This window comes from Scomber japonicus, chromosome 23 (assembly GCF_027409825.1).
Source record: "Scomber japonicus isolate fScoJap1 chromosome 23, fScoJap1.pri, whole genome shotgun sequence".
In the NCBI taxonomy this organism is placed as follows: domain Eukaryota; kingdom Metazoa; phylum Chordata; class Actinopteri; order Scombriformes; family Scombridae; genus Scomber; species Scomber japonicus.
Window position 1 is genome coordinate 18,182,142 of NC_070600.1, and position 18,447 is coordinate 18,200,588.

General features: G+C 37.6%; 2 protein-coding genes across 2 annotated transcripts in view; one reads left to right on the forward strand and one right to left on the reverse strand.

Annotated features, from left to right (window-relative positions):
• The window catches only part of lhfpl3 (LHFPL tetraspan subfamily member 3), a 38,782-nt gene extending 35,361 nt beyond the window's left edge, over positions 1-3,421 (reverse strand). The window contains exon 1 of the mRNA XM_053313789.1: positions 2,986-3,421. Coding sequence (XP_053169764.1) covers positions 2,986-3,421 — 436 coding nt within the window. The remainder of the gene's footprint in view (positions 1-2,985) is intronic.
• Positions 3,422-5,301: 1,880 nt separating this feature from the next.
• Positions 5,302-16,559, forward strand: orc5 (origin recognition complex, subunit 5). Its single transcript, XM_053344171.1, has 14 exons — positions 5,302-5,469; positions 7,819-7,911; positions 8,882-9,067; positions 9,736-9,810; positions 11,361-11,472; positions 11,826-11,956; positions 12,123-12,171; positions 13,145-13,235; positions 13,368-13,423; positions 13,672-13,784; positions 14,918-14,965; positions 15,052-15,162; positions 16,201-16,313; positions 16,466-16,559. Exons 1-14 carry the CDS (start codon positions 5,356-5,358, stop codon positions 16,509-16,511), a joined length of 1,338 nt encoding a protein of 445 aa, XP_053200146.1. The 5' UTR covers positions 5,302-5,355; the 3' UTR covers positions 16,512-16,559.
• Positions 16,560-18,447: the final 1,888 nt, after the last annotated feature.

Sequence of the window (18,447 nt, forward strand, 5' to 3'; positions counted from 1 at the left end):
TTTGACCTTACATTTATTGGGGTGACTGGTATCCTCTAGTGATGGGAGTGTTCAGGATAGAAAAGCAAAGCGGAGAATCACAAAATAGCAGATATAGATGCAAAAAGTCTTCACTGTCTGATGTCCGTCTGCCATCTGCTGCACAAACTTATGCAAAGTACTGTATAAAACGGACCATCAAAGCAGACTGTTGGGTTTTCAAGAATATCATTACAGAATTTGTCAATATTCTTTGCTATTTTCCCCAAAAATTTGTCATCGAACTGCGAGCCGGCGCTCATCAAACATTCAGGACAGCCCGTCGTTGGAGAGGAGGGCTGCCTGTGAGCTGTATATGCAGCCTTTGATAGAGCATCACAGCCGCTCCGTACCTCCTGAAATGACATCTGACAGCATTAAGCCCACAGGAGTTTTGTTTTGGGTTTTTTTTTACTATCACACCAGGATTTCAGCAAGAGAGAGAAAAAAGTGCCTTGATATTGGCTATTTAAGATGCCAAGAAAGAGTCTTAATGGCCTGATTTCACAGTGGCCAGCGAATAAGAGCAGAGGAGAAGTGATGAGATGATCAATAGGAGATGAGGAGCTTCCAAACTCCACCACTGTCGTCATCAATGCTCCACATTCAGAAGCCAACAAAAAAAAAATGAGAGATGAGTGTACCAACGGTGATGTACTGTGATTTATTTATTTCACCTGACTCACATCTGCACCCCCCTGACATGCTGGGAAAACTGGGGAAAGCCAACATATGACTCAGAGGAATAAGAAGCAGCTTTGATCCACACAGACACAAACTGCCAGGCTGTACCGCTCATTAGGCTGATGTGTAATAGATAGTTCACGCTTTCTACCCATAATCCACCTCACAGCAGCTGGTTTGAGACACTCGGGATACTTTTTTGCTATGAAATGAGAAGATAGTGTTCAAATTAGGCCTAACAGCTGGCCAATGGTGCTGCTTACCTCTATCTCTAAATCAATAGCTAGAGCAGCACGGTGTTAGATGGTTGCTAATTGTTGCTAAAACTAGTGATCAGTGGACTTTTGGGACACTTTTTAATCCTGAATAAGGCTGGTTATGCAGCTGATTGTGTTTCTGTGTGCAAAAACACAAGCACACTCTCTATGAATGTGACTGCTATTGGTTATGACATTTAATTCCCATATGAGAACAACCAGTGTTTTGCAGGCGGCAATCATAACGATGCACGGTGTGATGTCAGGAGATTATTTATACACACAAATTAGATTTGCCTCTTTATGCTGAGCCAGAGATTATGCTCAAAATATTCTTTATCAACCATAATTTGTCATGGGTTTCACGACAAACCATGCCCCCGGGAAATAAAAGTTAACTGTCTTGTCGCTTTTAGCTGAGCAGAAAATATGTTTTAAATTAGAGCTCCTTCTTAATCTGTTATCTCTATCCACCACTCTCACCTGGAAATGTTAAATCAAGGTCATTTCAATGACAGGCTGATTGATTACATCTATTTTCTTCCAATGACATCAATGAGATCAAGTCCTCTGTATATTTTAGGGGTATTTGGACAATTCCTATCTTTTTTATAAAAAGGTATCTATGGTGATCTGTAGGTCACATGACTGATCAATAGACTGTTAAAAAGGAAATGGAGACAGCTTCAGACATCACCATGGTGAAAGTGAGATAGCCTAAACATTTCACAAGGTGAAGAAGGCATGTGTGATGTGTTAGGTACTGCAATGAAGCATTTCAACCTTCATAGTTGGGAAATACAATTAGCAGATACTTTCTGCTATTTTTTAAAATTGGAAATAATAATAAATAATAATTTTTAAAAATCTGGTAAAAAAAACCATCTGAAATCCTGACACAGTCCTGCTTTTATTGTCTACCAGAAATTAAAAAGTAGGAGTGAAAACAAGTTGTTAAAAGCTGACATTTACTGTCACTTTCCCCTGGTGTACTTAAGAAGCTGGCAGAGATACAAAGCTAAGCAGCATCAGTTATTTGAAGATATCATTTTTGGATGGGAATCAGAATCTGCAAACATGCAGGCATATTATCGTGCTGCTTCACAGAGACTTTTAGAAATTTGACCAAAAAACAAAAACAAAAAAAGCAGCTCAGTCAGATGGACATGTCTGTGCTCATTTTGGATTTTTGCTTCTCATTTTCTTTACATGTGTTTTTTCTCTTTTCATTGACGATGTTAGAGAGATCCTTTCTTGTCTCATTAAATGAGAACAGGACTCATTTGGATATTTCCAATGTATCCTCCTGGCTTAAAGCAAAGTACACTTTAAACCACAAAAGCCCTGTTTCTATAGCTGAGAGTTTATCTTTCAGATGGGTAACCACATAATTTGGCTGATATGTGACAGGATGTACTTCTGAATAAGAGATGTGATGTAATTAATATAGAAGCTTTAGATGGAGAAACATGCATAAAATGATGCTTTCCTGCAAATTTAACAGATTTTTTTCTTCATATTGAAAGATGAAGATAATGGATATCCCCTCTTGCATCACTAGTTTGGAGGATACATCTGGCTAGTCCAGTTGTCTCCAAAGATTTGACCATGAGGCATTCAAAAGAAAAGATCAAAAAGTAGGAAAAAAATGTATTTCTTTGTTATTTAACTCTTTAGAATTTGACACTCTGAGAGCGTTTTCAATTTGAAGTCTCACTTTCCCCAAGGCTGCTGTCACTCCACCTACACTACAGAGTTACATAATGTTGTATGATGGCTTTTGTATCCATAGAAATGTTTGAAATTGGGTTTCAAATGACAAAATTTAGCGAAATGGGGCTCTGTGGCCAAACTGGGGGATACTGAGATTTTGATGTGTGAATTTTGACCCTGCTTTGATGGCTTTTAAACTCTGAAACCTGTGAGTCTGGATTATTCCCAGTCAATTATGTGATCTCTGGAGCTCCAGACAGCTCCTTGAACTGTTTTATGAACTTCCACATGCAGTCGGAGTAGAGTCTCCTACCTGCAGCCAGCTGCATCCAGCCGCAGATCTTGTAGACGGTGCCGGTGCTGCAGAAGAAGAAGAGCGCGAAGCAACCGATGCAGGTGAGGACCAGCAGCATGGACATGCCGATGAAGAAGGAGGCGGCCTTGAACGCACCGGAGGGGATGCTGCTGAACTCGGTGAAGCTGCCCTGACAGGTCAAGTCCCGGGACAGCCCGTTCCCGATGCAGTAGTGGAACAGACCGAAGTAGCCTACCTGCGGTGTGTCCCTGCCGTCTCCGATCCAGTACGGCTGGATGAAGCACACCACGTTGACGATGGCGAAGAGGATGGTGAAGATGGCCCACAGGACACCGATGGCGCGGGAGTTACGCACGTAGTTGGTCTGGTAGATTTTGGCAGCCTCGGAGGCGGGGAGCATGGTGGTGGTCGTGCTGGGGGCCCCGGGGACCATCCTCCGGTTTGTTTAATAGTAGTGTAATCTGCTCGGTCCTCTTGGAAATCTGTCCTCAGCAAACTCACATCTGCTGCATCTGATGTGTGGAAGGCATAGTCAGAACTTCTTCTTGTCGCTGATTTATTTTATTTTTTAATTTATTGTGATTGATGATTTCAGCCTTTATTCAGTCACAGCTGCACCCTCAGCATCACTGCACTCTCGCATCCATGGCAAGGTTGGATTTTATGTGTTTTTTCTTTCCTTTTTCCTCTGATTTTCAGTCATCACTCTGCAAGAAAAACGATACATGCGCTCCAGAGAAAACAAGCCGCGAGCATCAAGAATCCATCCTCCATTCATCAGCCAGCAGATTTACCCTATATCTGTCCTTATAATTTTTTTTAAATGTCCCTACCTGAGTCGTGTAGTGTTATTCCGTTTATAAACCGGACAGTGTGTCGGACAGAGGTTCAGCTCTTTGCATCACTGTGTGAGATCTCGCTGAAATGGTGCGTCTCGCTCTCCCTGCTCGACAACAGCAGCTGAGATCCTATTGAATTAGAGTTGGAGGATAGCCTTGGATATTACAGGGACAACCCACATCCCTTAATCCCGGTCTGACGTATCATCAGGGGCGGACTTTGTCATTTGGCAAGATATAAGCAACCCTGGAGCCCCCAAATAAGGGCCCCAAGCAGCTATATATTTATTATGATGTTTAGATATGAAGAATAGCCTACTGAATTATGTTTAATTATTCTAGCTAATTTTACACTCACAAAAGCCCCCAAAGCACTTTAAAAAATATGCTGTAGGCTACACTTCACAGGAAAACATTATACTACATTTTACCTGACAGATAAATGTTGCACATATTTAGCTATAGCAGATTTTACTCAAGACATATAAATATAATATGATGCATTATTATTGATTAAACTATCCAGCATTATATAAGAATTAAAAGCCCCACCTTCACTGCCAATACCAACATTTCCTTTTATAGAAAAGATGAAAATAAAGCAAGACAGAGCTTGCCTGGGGCCCCCAAATCACTAAATCCACCCCTGCATATTGTGATGTGTGAATTTTTAAATAGAGACAATGAAATCACATAAAAACAATTATAGTGGCATAGTCCTCAATCTAATGCTAATAATGTTATGATCATTTATTATGTTTTTACTACTATTGTTTTTTTTTTATTGCTTTCGTACTTATTATTTATTGTTCTTAAATTTCCCCATTCCCCATTATTATCTTATCTAATCATTATCACATAATATTAATATTCTCATATTTTGTTGTAATAGGATTGACCTGTAAAATACAGCTATTTTCTAATGTGGGAGCTATAATGCAATGACAATAGCTCGTAATAATAGAAAAGTTGTTTCATCAGTTTTATCATACATTTGATATATTTAAACACATATGGAGAATGATTATGTAAAAGCATCTGATGTTTTTCCACCATAAATGACAAGATTCAAATGAAATCTGATAGAAAACATGATAATATATTACTTGTAAGTCATCATTTTCCATTTATTTCACAAAAACGAGATTTTACGGCTCAAAACTACATTACCCATGATTCCTATGTGTGAGCTGTGATTGGCTGGTGACCCGAACGGCGACGTGACGTAGTGTGGAGATGGCGCGAAACTCCTCAGAGCGCTTTCTGTCATGTGTCAGTGTTTCCGACTTTTAAACTGACTTATTTCGCTGCATTTTGAGCTTGTTATACATTTTACTGTCACTTATCGATATTAACACACTCCTCTGTCGTATTCGTGGTATGTAGTTTCTTACAATACTCCTCGTTTTGTTCGCATTTTGAGGTGCTCGTCTCTAGCCACGTTAACGTTGCTTGTTTTTAGCCACACTACAGTCGTGTCTACTCAGTTATAACTGAGTGTTTTGGTCGGAGAGACACGGAGAGCAGGATGGCAGCCCTCCTGAAGCATCCAGGATATGAGGAGGAGAAGCTGCAGAGGGTCGCAGACCAGATCCCGTGCAGGGAGGTCCAAGCGGGGACACTGTTGTCTCTGATGGGACAGGTAAATATGTCAACTCCTGTCTAAAAACTGTAGTATGAGTTTATTTTAGGTGTCCAGAAGGTTAAAAATACTTAATACTTCTGTCTTGTACTCGTTGATCTTTTCTTGACCAATATACTTAATGAGAAAGTAGTATTAAAAGAAAGTTTTGATTATTTGAGTGCATTTAGAGTCATTTTAATAACTGTCATTATATAATAGAGCTACAATGATTAGTCGATTAATAAGGTAAGGTACTTTATAGACAGAAAACTAATTTGCAACTATTTTGCTCATCTAGTTATTGTTATAGTCTTTTTTCAAAGCAAAAATAATCAAATATTTGCTGGTTTCAGCTTCTTCAAATGTGATGAGTGGATGCTTTTGTTTGTAAGGTTGCAACTATTACTTAATTTATTGACTTTTTAAAAATATTATTTTATTTACTAAATTATTATTTTCGTTATCTATTTTTAATGCTTCAATATATTGTTTTTTGTACATTTTTATACACAGTAAAGCATTCTCTATACATAGTTCATTAGTTCAGGATACTGACCTGCATACATTTTAATTGATACTTTTATTTGTGTAGCACCTTTCATACAATAAATGCAGCTCAAAGTGCTTTACAACAAAAATACACTGAGTGCTTCACATAAAAGAAACTGAAAAGAAAAGAGGAAAGAAATAAAAACATTGATGGAATATAAGAAAACAATGATAATAATAATAGTAAATAGTAACATTACCTAAAAAAAAAAATAGAATAAAAACAATATATAGATATACAAACTTAATTTATTTATCAGTTTAGTGTTTTAAAATGTCAGTAAATGGTAAAAAAAGATCCCAAAGATAAAGATGCAGCCAAAGATGTCTCAATTTATCCCGACAGACGGTCCACAACAATATTACTATTATAATGGATAATAGGTTATTTGAGACGTTGCCAATTATTTTTCTGTAATCATTTCCGCTTTGTAGTTTTCTCAAAACATTTATTTCAGTTTATTGAAATCTATTTTTTATGCTCAACATTATTAGTGAAGTGATTACCTAAAAATATCTTTTGCGTCGCTCCTTCAATCAATTAGAGCTGCTGACTGCTCATTATAGAGCTTCAGAATAATAATAAGTAACAGGCTTTGATCTATCAAGCGCTAGACGTCACAAAATCATTCAGCATGACTGCATTTAACTGAGGACGAGGAACAATAAAATCGAGTTTGAGAGTCATAAAAAATGTAATTAATGAATTCACCAGAGAGAGGGAGAGAGAGAGAGAGAGAATGAAGAGAGCACACAGCAGAGGAGAGAGACAAAGCACTGACGCAAATAAATACACAGTGATGTAACCCGGTCGCTACGCTACGCTACGAGTCCTGACCTCAAACCCTGCGTGCTGTTATTGGCTGGGGGGGCTACACACCCACCGCCTGAAGAGTGATGCTCAGAAACGTCCCAAACACAGTAAATAAGAAATTACAGGCACTACACACTTGTAGTGGGTCGTAAGTGATAATTGAGAGGGATTATTCTTGTATGAGTCTATCATTTGTTTTTTTTATAGTAAATCTTGCATCGTATTATCTTTATCTGTTAGCCAACACATTTCTTTAGCCAAGGAAGGTATTACATTTAATTTCTTACTATAACAGCATCAAAAAAGTCAGCACACTGCAGCTCCCAATGCAGGTATAATTCAATAGTGATGTTTCAAGCCTTATACCTGCATTGGGAGCTGCAGTGTGAACATTTTTTCTTCTCTTACAGATTTAGTTATTTGGCCCAGCACCTGCTTTCTTATTCTGTATGTGTGCGTCTACTAGGGCTGGGCGATTATGGCAAAAATCAAAATCACGATTAATTGAACTTTTAACCTCGATTACGATTAATGAATGATTATCTCCACCCTCGATGAACAATGATGTATTTTCACAGTTTCTTTAGTTTTGTATTTTCCACTGCTGCCCTCACACATGAGGATCTTTAGGGAGTGAAAATAGTGATGTTTTAAGGTGTGACGCTGTGGTTAATGTCTAGTTTACTTGATTAGAACTATGAAAAGATCATGTTTGGGTTAAAATGATCACTGGAGACAAGTTTTCAAATTCCTTAAAGATATGCAACCTTTGCTGTCATGGCAACAGTGAACACCACAATTAATTGACATGAGCAAGATTAAGTCGATTAGAGTTTCTAAATGTCGGTTTTCGATTAATTGCCCAACCCTAGCGTCTACTACATTTTCAATTAATTACTTACTTTGATTTTGGGAGAGCTTGTTAATTTCTATTGTTATCAGTCATGATTTAATGTTACTATGAAGTTGAGTTTAAGATGTTTTCCTGATGTTTATTCCAACAGCCAGAACAGTGCAGTTTTCCTTCCATCTTCATCTACGGTCATCGAGCCACAGGAAAGAGTCACGTGATGAATGTTTTACTGAAGGAACTGGAGGTAAGAGAGAAAACAACTGCTGTCGGAGTTTGGATTGTAGGTGTGTGTGTGTGTGTGTGTGTGTGTGTGTGTGTGTGTGTGTCCACGATTTGTCAGTAAAATCAGTAATAATTTCACTTTTGTGCTCTCTTTAATTCAGTCCTACAACAAGAGTTTGTTAACAGACAAACTAATAATTAAAGTTTAGCTCACTGACTACTTGAAGGTTATATAGACTTGACTTCAAACAGATGCTGGCACTTCAGTCATACAAAGCTTTCTTCATCAAACCACTGAATGTTTGGAAATATATTTTATTTAAAGTACAAAAAAAGCTTTACTTTGCTATTTTTTGGCTTGTCAGTGAAAGCAAATCTGCCAGCTGCTTGCATATTTTACCAGGTGCTAATTTTCAGCCCTGCTCTCCCTGACTGTAATATTTATGGACTTAACCATCAGGTGTGTGATATAGAAAAACAACATTTAATAATAATGATGCATTTTATTTATAGGCGCTTTTTAAAGCTTTCAAGGACATCTTAAAGACACACACAAATAAACAAACTGTGATTAAAAAGTGACCTTAAAGAGATAAATGGTTTGACTCATGATCAATAGGAGACTGAATATGCATTTATCCTCCTTCTGCTGTCATGAAGCTTCTTTTGATCTGTAGAGTCTTTCTCAGTCTTTAATAAAATGCTGAAGCTCAGCTCTTTCAGCAGCTCCACGCCTGAAGGACTTATAAAATAAAGATATAAATCCTCTTCTGTGTGTTGGCACCTTTCTCCTATTGGACCTGAACTTAGCTTTTGGGCACTTTCTCACTTTTCTCTCTCCTGACTAGATCCTCGTTGTGTTGTATTACCTCCCATAGCTACCTTGCTTTTGATAAAAGTGTCTGCCAAATGAAACTATAGCATTACAGTCACATTTAAGTTCTTCTTCTTGTAAAGATGTGTATATTAACCCTTTCTTTCCCTCTCTGCAGCTGCCTCACGCCACAGTCAGCTGTGTAGAATGTGTTTCCGTCGGGCTGCTATTTGAACAAGTGCTGCTGTCCTTCTTTGGCGGAGACGCTGCCTCCCAGCTCCCCCGCAGTCCGTCCCTGTCTGACTTTGTACGCATCTACAGGCAGCAGTGCTCTCAGTCGGCTGCCAAGCAGACGCGATACATTGTGAGTGCACTTTCCGCTCAGCCACAAATTCCTCTTCACTTGGCACACCGAAATACCATAATCCACGGCATGTCAAATTACATATTCTTTGGATATGTCACTTAAATGTTTGTATGATAATGTGATTAGTGGTGATAACATATGCAAATAGATGCTAAACAAAGCTCCAGATGCATTAGCCTGAAGAAAATTAAGTGTGATTTTCAGCCAGCACAGGAAAGCGTTTAATCGGGTGTTTTGGCGTGATCGTTTTTGACGTTTTAAAGTGAGCTTGCTGCACAGAATGCAGTAATGTGCTGTGATAAAACAGCCATTCACAGCTGCTAGTTTACTGAGCAGCAATGTTACAAAATAAGCTCAAATGTCCAAATACATTTTTGTGTCCATGTGGTTTAGTCAAATTTAAAGGTTGTACCAAATAATTAAACTTGCTTAAAAATGTTAAATTCTCAATAAAACTCAATTTCAACTAGTTTGGCATCATCAATCATCATTCTCAGGAGCATTCAGTCTTACTTTTGGTTTAAAAAATGGTGCAAATGTCCTTTCAAACAACATAAAACCAACAAACAAACCTGATGCTGCTTTTAAAACTATTTTTAAAGATGTTTTTGAATTGCTCTTCTTATTTGTCACTGACCCGTGTGTACATATATATATTTTTGCAGGTAATGGAAAAAGCCGAGCTTCTGAGAGACACAGATGCCAATCTCCTCCCTGCTCTTCTGCGTCTTCAGGAACTGGTGAGATAGAAAAGTGTAGTGTGCTCGTTATGTTATCTTTCAAGTGAGCCTCTTTATTGTTGTCGCTCTGTGTGGATGATGAAGAGCGCCTTTTCTTTTTTCTTTTTAATGAATAACCTTGAGTTGAGTGTGAAGAGCTCTTTCATTACGCTTTTTGGAAGCGAGGATGGCATCAATTCACAGCAGTTAAAGACATCAAGAGTAAAACGTGTTTCTGTTAAAGCCAACTGTCTTCAGAGGAGAGGAAGGTCTTTTCAATGTTGTGCTATTTCAGGGTTTTGAAATGATAATTAGGATGCACATTTCTACGTATATATATAATGGAGACAGGATGATGAAGGGTTGTTGTGCCTCGGATGCCTCGTTATTATTACTGTTATTATTATAATTTTTATCATGGCCATGGTGTAAAAAAGGTTAACGGGACAGAGGTTAACATGTAAAAGTATTATTTGATTAGAATCAAACTTTTCTTTAAATGTACTTAAAAAGGTTACATTTCTAAAACACAACTTGTGTAATCTGACATTTTACTGAAACGTATTTCCCTTTAATGATTCGGTAATGAGCAATAAAACCTCAGTGGGTTTGGGCTTAGTCTCACCTAAATCACATAAATACAGAGTTTCCTCATCAGAGGAAGCATTAAATCTGTTTTTACGGCTACTGGAACAGTTCCTGAATGTAACAGTGCACATAGATCCAGGACATAAACTAATGATCATTTTTATTATTGATTCATCTGCAGATTACTTTTTCAGTTTATCATTTAGTCAATAAAATGTCTCTTAAAGTCCAATGTGATGTCATCAAATTGCCTGTTTTGTAACACCAATGGCCCAAAATATATAAATATTACATTTACAATCACATTAGAGAAAGATTAGCAGCAAATCATCAAGTGACAAGTTGGAATTGGGGAATGTCGGCATTTTTTTTTTTTTTTTTTTGACTTTAGTGGTTAATCAAATGTGGACATAGTTGCAGATGAATTGACTACATGTTGTTTTTCTACAGAGATCTTTGACTTTTGGTTTGATTCTTAAAATCTTGGAAACTGTGAATTTCAACAAGGACTTAACAGGAACTGATTTATCTAAAAATTAATCATTTTATTCATTTATCATGAAAATAGTAATAGATTCAGCCCTAAACTTTATTGTATCTCAAGATAAATTTGTTTAGCAGCCAGGCGAAATTTAAAAATCACTTGAGTATAAGGGATCAGATGGATAAAATGAAATAAAACACGTAACATTTGATATAAAACTACAAAACACAAAGAAACGTCTGTAACCATGGAGACATTGTTCACTTTCTCTCTTATAAACACTTATAAACCATTACATGACATAAATCTGATCTAATAATATGAATAATAAGAATAATGATAATGATGATGCATTTTATTTAAAGGCACATAAAACAACATTGATATGGAAGTTAGTATAAATTTTACACAGATAAATAAATAAATGTGAATGTGACTACATAGTGCAATAGTACAATGGATAAACAAGAATGTGATTACAGATCTGTCCTTTTTTCAGGTTGAGGACAACGTCTCCGTCATCCTCCTCAGTGAAATCGTCTGGGACAAGTTCAGACCCAACACCGGCTGCTTCGAGCCCATTCTGCTCCATTTCCCCGACTACAGCAAAGGTATCATCCTTCACATACACACTGTTGTGAATATTTTCCTCCACGCTGCATGATGATGATGATGATGATGATGATGATGATGATGATGATGATGATGATGATGATGAAGACAACGACACACACTTGGCAGATGAGGTGTCAGATGAGAGATTTGTACCTGTGATTTTGTTCTTTTACACTTCATGCAGCGACTGTGGAGGAGTATAGCACCCTGAAACACCGCTGTATAAATTCTGCACTTAGAGGGAGTGATTCATTGTACTTGTGAGAATCTCTTGTCTGGTATTGAGTATTATTTAAAATATCTGTCTGGTTTTTTTTTTTTGTGTTTCTGTGTGTGTGTGTGTTTGTAGGCGAGCTGCATCAGGTCTTGTCCCAGGACAGACATCCTTCATATTCGGCTGAGTTTTACTCCTCCTACATCAACATCCTGCTGGGAGTCTTTTACTCCGTCTGTCGAGACCTCAGAGAGCTACGCCACCTGGTCAGACAGACACACACACACACACACACACACACACACACACACACACACACACACACAGACACACAGACACACAGACACAGACACACAGTCAGTGAAGAGTTTTCATTGCTTTGATTTACTTTCAGTCTTGTATCATTTATTTGTCTTTTCTCTTCTAAACTAGGCTGCCCTTAATTTTTCCAAGTTCTGCGAGCCGTTGGCAGAAGGAAAAGGTAATTTATTTAGAAAAAGAAGCTTATTCATTCGACTGCTGATCAATATTTAAAATCATCATAATTTCTTTGTTTTTTTACTCAAACATGAGTTTTCTTTTGCTGTCGAGATGCACTTCAGCTATTCAGATTTCTTTCTTTCTTTAAAGTTGCATTCTTTGTTTTTGGACACAAATCCAGAAGCAAACATACAGTGAACTCATCCTACTAACAAGTCTAGTGTGTTTATTTAAAGCTTCTTTATATTATTCCTCTGTGCCCTAGAGCCCTGTCGTTGTCCAAGAACAATTAAAGAACATGTCAGTGAGCCACACAGCTGCACTGGGTGACATGCTCCTTCGTCCATAAAGAGTTTGGTTACCACTGGTTACCACAGTTTCAACATTATCCTAAAAACAGCAGCCTGTAGTTTGTGGGCTGTAAAACAAAAACAATGAGCTAAAAAAGACTAAAATGCACAGTAGAGCTGAAGAGGAGAGTTTACTGAATTATTTTTTAATTAATCAATCAGTCATTTGGTCCATAAAATGTAAAAAAATTGTAAATAATTAATGTAGACCACTGTTTACCAAAGCCGAAGGTGGTGATCTCAAATGTTTTGTTATGTCCTGACCAAAGATACTCAGTTTACTATCATAGCGGATCAAATAAAGAAACCATAAATATCCACATCTGAGAAGTTGGAATCAAAGAATTTTGGCAATTTATCTCTAAAATTGACTCAAGCTGTTCATTGATTATCAAAATAGTTGCAGATTAAATTTTCTGTGGATTTCCTAATTGATTAATTGACTAATAGTTGCAACTCTATTTATCACTACAGCTGACACCGTTCACAATAACCATAATCATCTGTCATTAAAATGAAAGTATTGTGCAGCTGTCCCCCCCCTCCCCAACACCATTTTCCAGTTATTTTTCTTGCTGTCACTGTGGCTGTTTCAAAAACTGTTGCTTTGTTTGTGTTTTTTAGCTAAAGAGAGCGACACACACAAGCTGTGGAAAAACATTGAGCCTCATCTGAAAAAAGCCATGCAGACAGTGTACCTTCGAGAGGTGTCCAGGTCTGTGCATGTTCTTCACATCAGTGTATTCTTTAAATCAAATCATGTCACTTTCCATCTATAAACTAAACTGTGGCTTCTTCTTGTCATTATGTGTGTTTTCTCTTTTCTCTTCTTCTTCTTCTTCTGCAGCCTTCAGTGGGAACAGATGCAGGAAATGGAGGAGCAGGAAACCAAAGCCATGAGAGGTAGCAACACACGCTTAGCTCTGCCGATTCACGCTGACATAGCTGTTAATTTCTTCAGTGAAATATTATTGTGTCACACCCCGAAATAAAGTAAATCACAGTACATCACAACTTACTGCCTGGGCTGCACTGAACATCACAGATTAATGATGTACTGAGTAGATATGACAGGATCTATGTGTGCATTTATCTCCTCAGTTTATCTCACTCACATTTATTTCTCTCTCTCTCTCTCTTTTTTTTTAAAGGTTTATCTGCTCACACTCACGTTGAACTTCCTTATTACTCCAAGTTTCTGTTGATCGCTGCCTACCTGGCGTCATACAACCCCGCCCGCACAGATAAACGCTTCTTCGTCAAGGTACAGAGGGAACTTTGTCTTTTCTATAAAGGACAGTATAGATGGTATAGTGACAGGACATGAGGGGGAGAAGAAGGGGCACAATTAGCATGAAAACATCCCTGAAACACACATGAATCAAAGATAACTATTGTCGTATATTTTCAAACCTGCGTCCAGTTGAATCAGACACTGGTTTGTGGTTCGCCTTTGGTGCAGTTAATTTGGGCAGATCTGAACATCTGGATCAAGGTTAGACCTGGACTAGTGTATATATAGGACCTTCTTATGTTTATGTTGTTACTCCCGCCTCAAACACAGCTGAAGAAACCGAACCAACAGGAAACTGCACCAATTTGACCAACTTACCCTCTGATTTAGACCAGAACAAACACACTATCCACTGGGCTTGACTAGTGCTGTTGGACTTCCCAGTCAGGACACACCAGGGATTTTGTCTTAACATTTTTCACACCTGTTGAAATTATGCTTCTGTGTGTTTTAGGTTTTATCGATTTATCAGTTGATTATATTCGTGATTATTCGAGTGGTTGTTTGGTCTAAAACAATGTCAGAAAATTGTGAAAAATGTCAATTGTTGTTTCCCAAAATCCATGGTGCATCCTTAAATGTCTTAATTTGTCCCATCTAACAGTCTAAATCCCAAATATATTCAGTTTATCATCATTGGAGACTAAAGAAACCATCAAATATTCATATTGAACAAGTTGGAACCAGTGCATTTTACTCTCTTATACTCTTTCAATAAAAATGGCTCATGATTATTAGTTGATTATCAAAATTGTTGGTGATTAATTTTTCTAAGGACCAATTTATTGTTGCTGCTCGAAGGTTTTTTTTTACCCTAGACCCACAAAATGAAAAAACGCTGGATGTCTGTTTTTAAGTAATCTACAACTTAAATAAACTTGACTTTGACTGAAGTTGACACAGATCTGCACTTTGGTGTTCTCAAAGTATGACGATATTTTTATTTATTCAAACTGAGGGTCTAAGGACACAGAGTATGCCGTATGGATTGTAAAGCCTTCTGTGACAGATTTGTGATTTGTTGCTGAACATAAATAAAACGTTTTTATTATCTGTGGATCTGTGAATCAATCCATTTGACGTCTCTTTTCTTTTCCCCACAGCATCACGGCAAAATAAGAAAAACAAATTTCCTGAAGAAAAATGAAAAGGTGAATTATCTTGTTTTTTTTAATCTTCATCAGTTTTCATCACAACTTTTTCAGATATGACTTAACATGATGTCCATATTTTCTAGACTAGTAATCACCTACTGGGGCCCAAACCGTTTGCTCTGGACCGACTGCTCGCCATTTTCTACAGCGTGGTCGACAGCAGAGTCGCACCCACCGCCAGCATCTTCTCTCAGGTCAGAGTCCAGCACGTTTTAATGGTTGTCATAATTTGAACAATATTTTACTAAATATTCAGAGTATGCTGAGCAGGTACAGTTAAAATTATCTGATGAATACCCAATGACTGGGACATTCATTTTTTTCACTTTTGTTCATGTAATAAATTGAGAGTCTTTTCTAGGTTCGTTTTGGTCAGATTATGGGCACATTTTCCTAAAGTGGGGACTGTTAACCTTCTTCTGACAGCACACATCTGGCACTTCTCGAAAAGCCATGATTCAAAAGCACAATCCCTCTGACATTTACTTGTTTTGATGGTTAAAATGACCTCTGGACAAGGTGTTGATGGTGGGGATAGTGTGTAATGTCCTTCACTAGTAAAATACAGGACAAGTAAAGGTGCATGTGTTTGCCACCAGAAGACGAAAATGACATCTGAAACAACTAGTACTTAGATGTATTAGCCTCCTTAATTATCTGGATATATTCCTCTTATTGCCAGTTTGGTTGTTATTAAACTAAGTTAAACTGAGCTCTCTAGGGGTTTAATTCTGCCTTTTAATTTAGTCCTGCACTGGTTCTAGTTTCTCTGCATTAATGTGACTCCCAAAGTTAGCAGCCTCGTGGGTCTGTAAAGCGGCTTCCTCAAAATACAGAAAATAATTGAATTTACCACTTTGTCAGATAACCAAATGAAAAAGAATAGTCGCTATAATATTCAGAGGATTTTAAATGCTAGTTTTTCAATCTTAAGGTCCTAAAAATTCCCATTTCCATTTCCACGTGCAGATTGCACACTGTTTCATGTTAAATCAAGCCTAATGACCACGCTGTCTCAGATGAGCAAGTTTTCTACCCATATGGTCATGAGTTTTGGGATCAGTGGCCAAATGTGAATCTATTTATGGCCGTGGGCATGAAATGGTTTTAGGAAATTAGGTATCTGTGCACCCAGCTCTCATCGCTTTTGTGCGTCTGCATCAAAGTGTGGAAAAGCTGCGTTTAAAGAAGCAGAACAAAGATTCATTTCTGTTTCTCTCTCTCTCGTTTAGATCTCCTCTCTGGTGACCTTACAGCTGTTGAGTCAGGTCAGTCATGACGACCAGCTCGATGCCCCCAAGTACAAATGTGCTGTTTCCATGGACTTCATCTGCGCTATATCCAGGTATATGTGTGTGTGTGTGTGTGTGTGTGTGTGTGTGTGTGTGTGTGTCTGCATTATTACGCATGACTGAGACTGCCAGAGGAATGATTCAAGGGATTTGACCTTTTGCAGTGTTTTCACTCAGAATGTGCTTGCTGTCGTTTATCTTCCAGGACGGTGAACTTTGATATTGTGAAGTATCTGTACGACTTCCTGTAAGCCTGCTGCGCTCAAAGGAGAGACGACACACGTGTGACAGTAAGAGGAAAAGGGAGGATTTCTCTCCACATGAAACGCACTTAAGGACCAAACTTTGGCAAAATGAGGAGCTCCGACAGTTGTTGATGAGCTTGTGCAGGAAAATTAATCCAATTATGTCGCTGCCCTCTTGTGGTTGTTGTATTAGCTCGACTGATCATGTTACATATTTGCATTTGTGTAAAATAAATGCCATATTGGCAGTTTCACTACATATTTGTTTTAGTTTTGTTTGTTTAAAAAAAAAAAAGTGTTCATTTGTGATGCACAGGAAATATCTAAAAGAATCTTGCAATAATGAAGATTTCTATTCTTTTTTATTATATTACAAAAATAAAAAGCAAAATTAGAGTAAAGTTCTTCCTCAAATTGTGGAGGGTGATAACGTGCCTTTGGGCTTTTTGTCTGATGGTAACAGACTGTGGCACCATGCAGGTGAATCACTGTCCTTGCTCAAAGGTAGGATTTTGTTTCTCTGACGTGTTACCTTTTTATTTATTTATTTATCTTCATTTTTTTTAGATGACTAAAGACATAAGATATTTTTTTACTTTAATGGGAGAAATTCTTTCACAAAATGTTATAAAAGCTTCTTTCTTAATTAGACTCCTGTTTAACTAATCTTCCTCCAACCTTTGAACAGTAAAACAGATGAAGCTTCTCTCTTTCAAGCCTTGCCTGATTTTCACTGGGCTGTGTTGATGAGATGATTGAATTCAGTTTAAAACTTAATTTGAATGTAAATCAAAAATATTCTGTGTGTGAAAATAAGCATTTCTGGTCTTTTGTGGATCCCAGTATTTGTAGGAATATCTGCGTCCATGTCAGTGATTCCCTAAGAGGGGTTGGGAAATGATTAAAATGTTAGAAAAGAAGAACTAAAACTATCTTTAGCTCCAAAAAAAATCATTTAATTTCTTTAGGCTTCTAAAATTATTCAAATGAAACATTTTGAGGAGACAAAAAAATCCCTTTTTGATTGAAGTGCTCACAGCTTATAGAGATTTGTAACATTAATTTAATGTTTAATTAATTAGGTTATGTCTTGTTACGGACTCTTTGTTCTTCTGAATCCCAGACTTCATTCAAATTTGAAAATGTATGTCTCCACATTTCTCTGCAGCTGCCTGTTTCATAGGAGCTGCAATACCTCAAGTACATTAAAACAGAGACATTACACGACCGAGTTCAATTTCCATCTTTATTGTACAAACAAGCAAAAGCTGAAAACACATTCTCTCTGTAGTCTTCAACAGAAGGCACCAGTCGAGCGTAGCCAACAAACACGACAGAGGTGATCTATATCTGTATTTATGCAGCAAATCATTCATCCAAAGCAACACCCACACATGTTCTGCAGATATACAAGACCAGTTCTGATGTAAAAAAATGCAAAAAAAAAGAAAACAACTGAATTTTGCCTTTTTGCATCCTTTTAAATCATTTTTTAAAAAAAGGTTCAAAACATAAAAAAGGTAAACATTTGTGAATTATGTCTCACACATATCTCTTCAGAAACTTTCCACCTTTTATTTTTATTACAGCCACTGACTTAATCAAACTAACACCGATGTAAAGCACACCGGATAGTCGTAGCTTCCTCCTGTAAAATGAGATTGGAGTAATTTGATCAGTTTTCCCCCCTCACAAAAAAAAAAAAAAAAAACTTTGGAAAGCATCGACGTGTGCATACAATTGCTTCTCTGTCTCTCTCTCCCTCGTTTATCCTTCAGGGTGTCTGAGGGTAAGTGGACCGTCTGAGAGATCATCCCTCATGCCAAGGTGGCCTTGGGAGAGCTCAGCATCATTAAACAAGGACAATGACCAGTCTGCCACAGCCGACTGAGTCATCCCAACACATTTAAAGTGCATATGCGTGCATATATGACACTTGCAT

Excerpts from the sequence above, each read along its gene's own strand:
- orc5 (XM_053344171.1), top strand. The coding sequence starts at position 5,356 with ATGGCAGCCCTCCTGAAGCATCCAGGATATGAGGAGGAGAAGCTGCAG. Across the intron at positions 5,470-7,818 it reads TGTTGTCTCTGATGGGACAG|CCAGAACAGTGCAGTTTTCC; the intron begins GTAAATATGTCA and ends TTATTCCAACAG. Across the intron at positions 7,912-8,881 it reads TTTTACTGAAGGAACTGGAG|CTGCCTCACGCCACAGTCAG; the intron begins GTAAGAGAGAAA and ends CCCTCTCTGCAG.